Source organism: Morone saxatilis, unplaced genomic scaffold, assembly GCF_004916995.1.
Source record: "Morone saxatilis isolate NCDOM2014 unplaced genomic scaffold, NCSU_SB_2.0 Contig23, whole genome shotgun sequence".
Classification (NCBI taxonomy): Eukaryota; Metazoa; Chordata; class Actinopteri; family Moronidae; genus Morone; species Morone saxatilis.
This window is the reverse complement of record NW_023339796.1, coordinates 3,495,978-3,496,616: the sequence shown is the minus strand read 5'-3', so window position 1 is coordinate 3,496,616 and position 639 is coordinate 3,495,978. Positions and strand designations below refer to the sequence as shown.

The following is a 639-nucleotide window of genomic DNA, read 5'->3' as shown; positions in this document are numbered from 1 at the left end:
ATTATTGATTAGGCAACCGAACTGCAGTGAGCATAAATGAGAGCAGATCCTGTGTGAGCAGTTGGTCTGGTACAGAGCCAATAACAAGTCTTTTTCCTCCCAGATATCAGATCCACACAGGATTACAACACTCCATTATCAGACCCAGACAGCCGAGCTGTTTGCCTTCACACATGGACACTCTGCCCGAGAGGCTCCGCGAGGCCGGCTACACCACACACATGGTCGGCAAGTGGCACCTGGGCTTCTACAGGTGAGCTGGAGACTTTACAGGTATCGGTATGGATGAATCTGACCAGGAGTTTCTGCTCTACGGCCACTACTAACAAACTATCTAATCATTATAGAGTTATTACCCCAAACACTCTGCTAGTGAGGCGAGATTATGTCAAACTCTGAGTCACCAGAGCTTGTTTAATCACTCTGCCCCCTCACTTAAACTTGTGTGTAAGGCAACACTAATGTGCATCTGCTTGTGGTGGATATAACTGCTCATAGCCAGCTGCTTTCATTTATTCCAAACAAATCAGAAGCTTAGATGTCTAATATTTTCCCGGTTAGTTATGCCACATTTACACATAGCCGGTTATTTAGAGAAACGAATATCACCGTTTCACAAACTGTAAACATAGGGCGCTC

At 45.4% G+C, this 639-nt stretch overlaps 1 protein-coding gene across 2 annotated transcripts in view; it reads left to right on the top strand.

Moving 5' to 3' along the window:
• Nucleotides 1–103: 103 nt before the first annotated feature.
• Nucleotides 104–639, top strand: part of LOC118334164 (arylsulfatase I-like) — a gene marked incomplete at its 5' end in the record, with an annotated part of 6,479 nt that continues 5,943 nt past the window's right edge. For both annotated transcript variants that reach the window (XM_035669985.1, XM_035669984.1), the window contains 1 exon segment: nt 104–253. In XM_035669985.1, the coding sequence (XP_035525878.1) occupies nt 104–253 (150 nt within the window).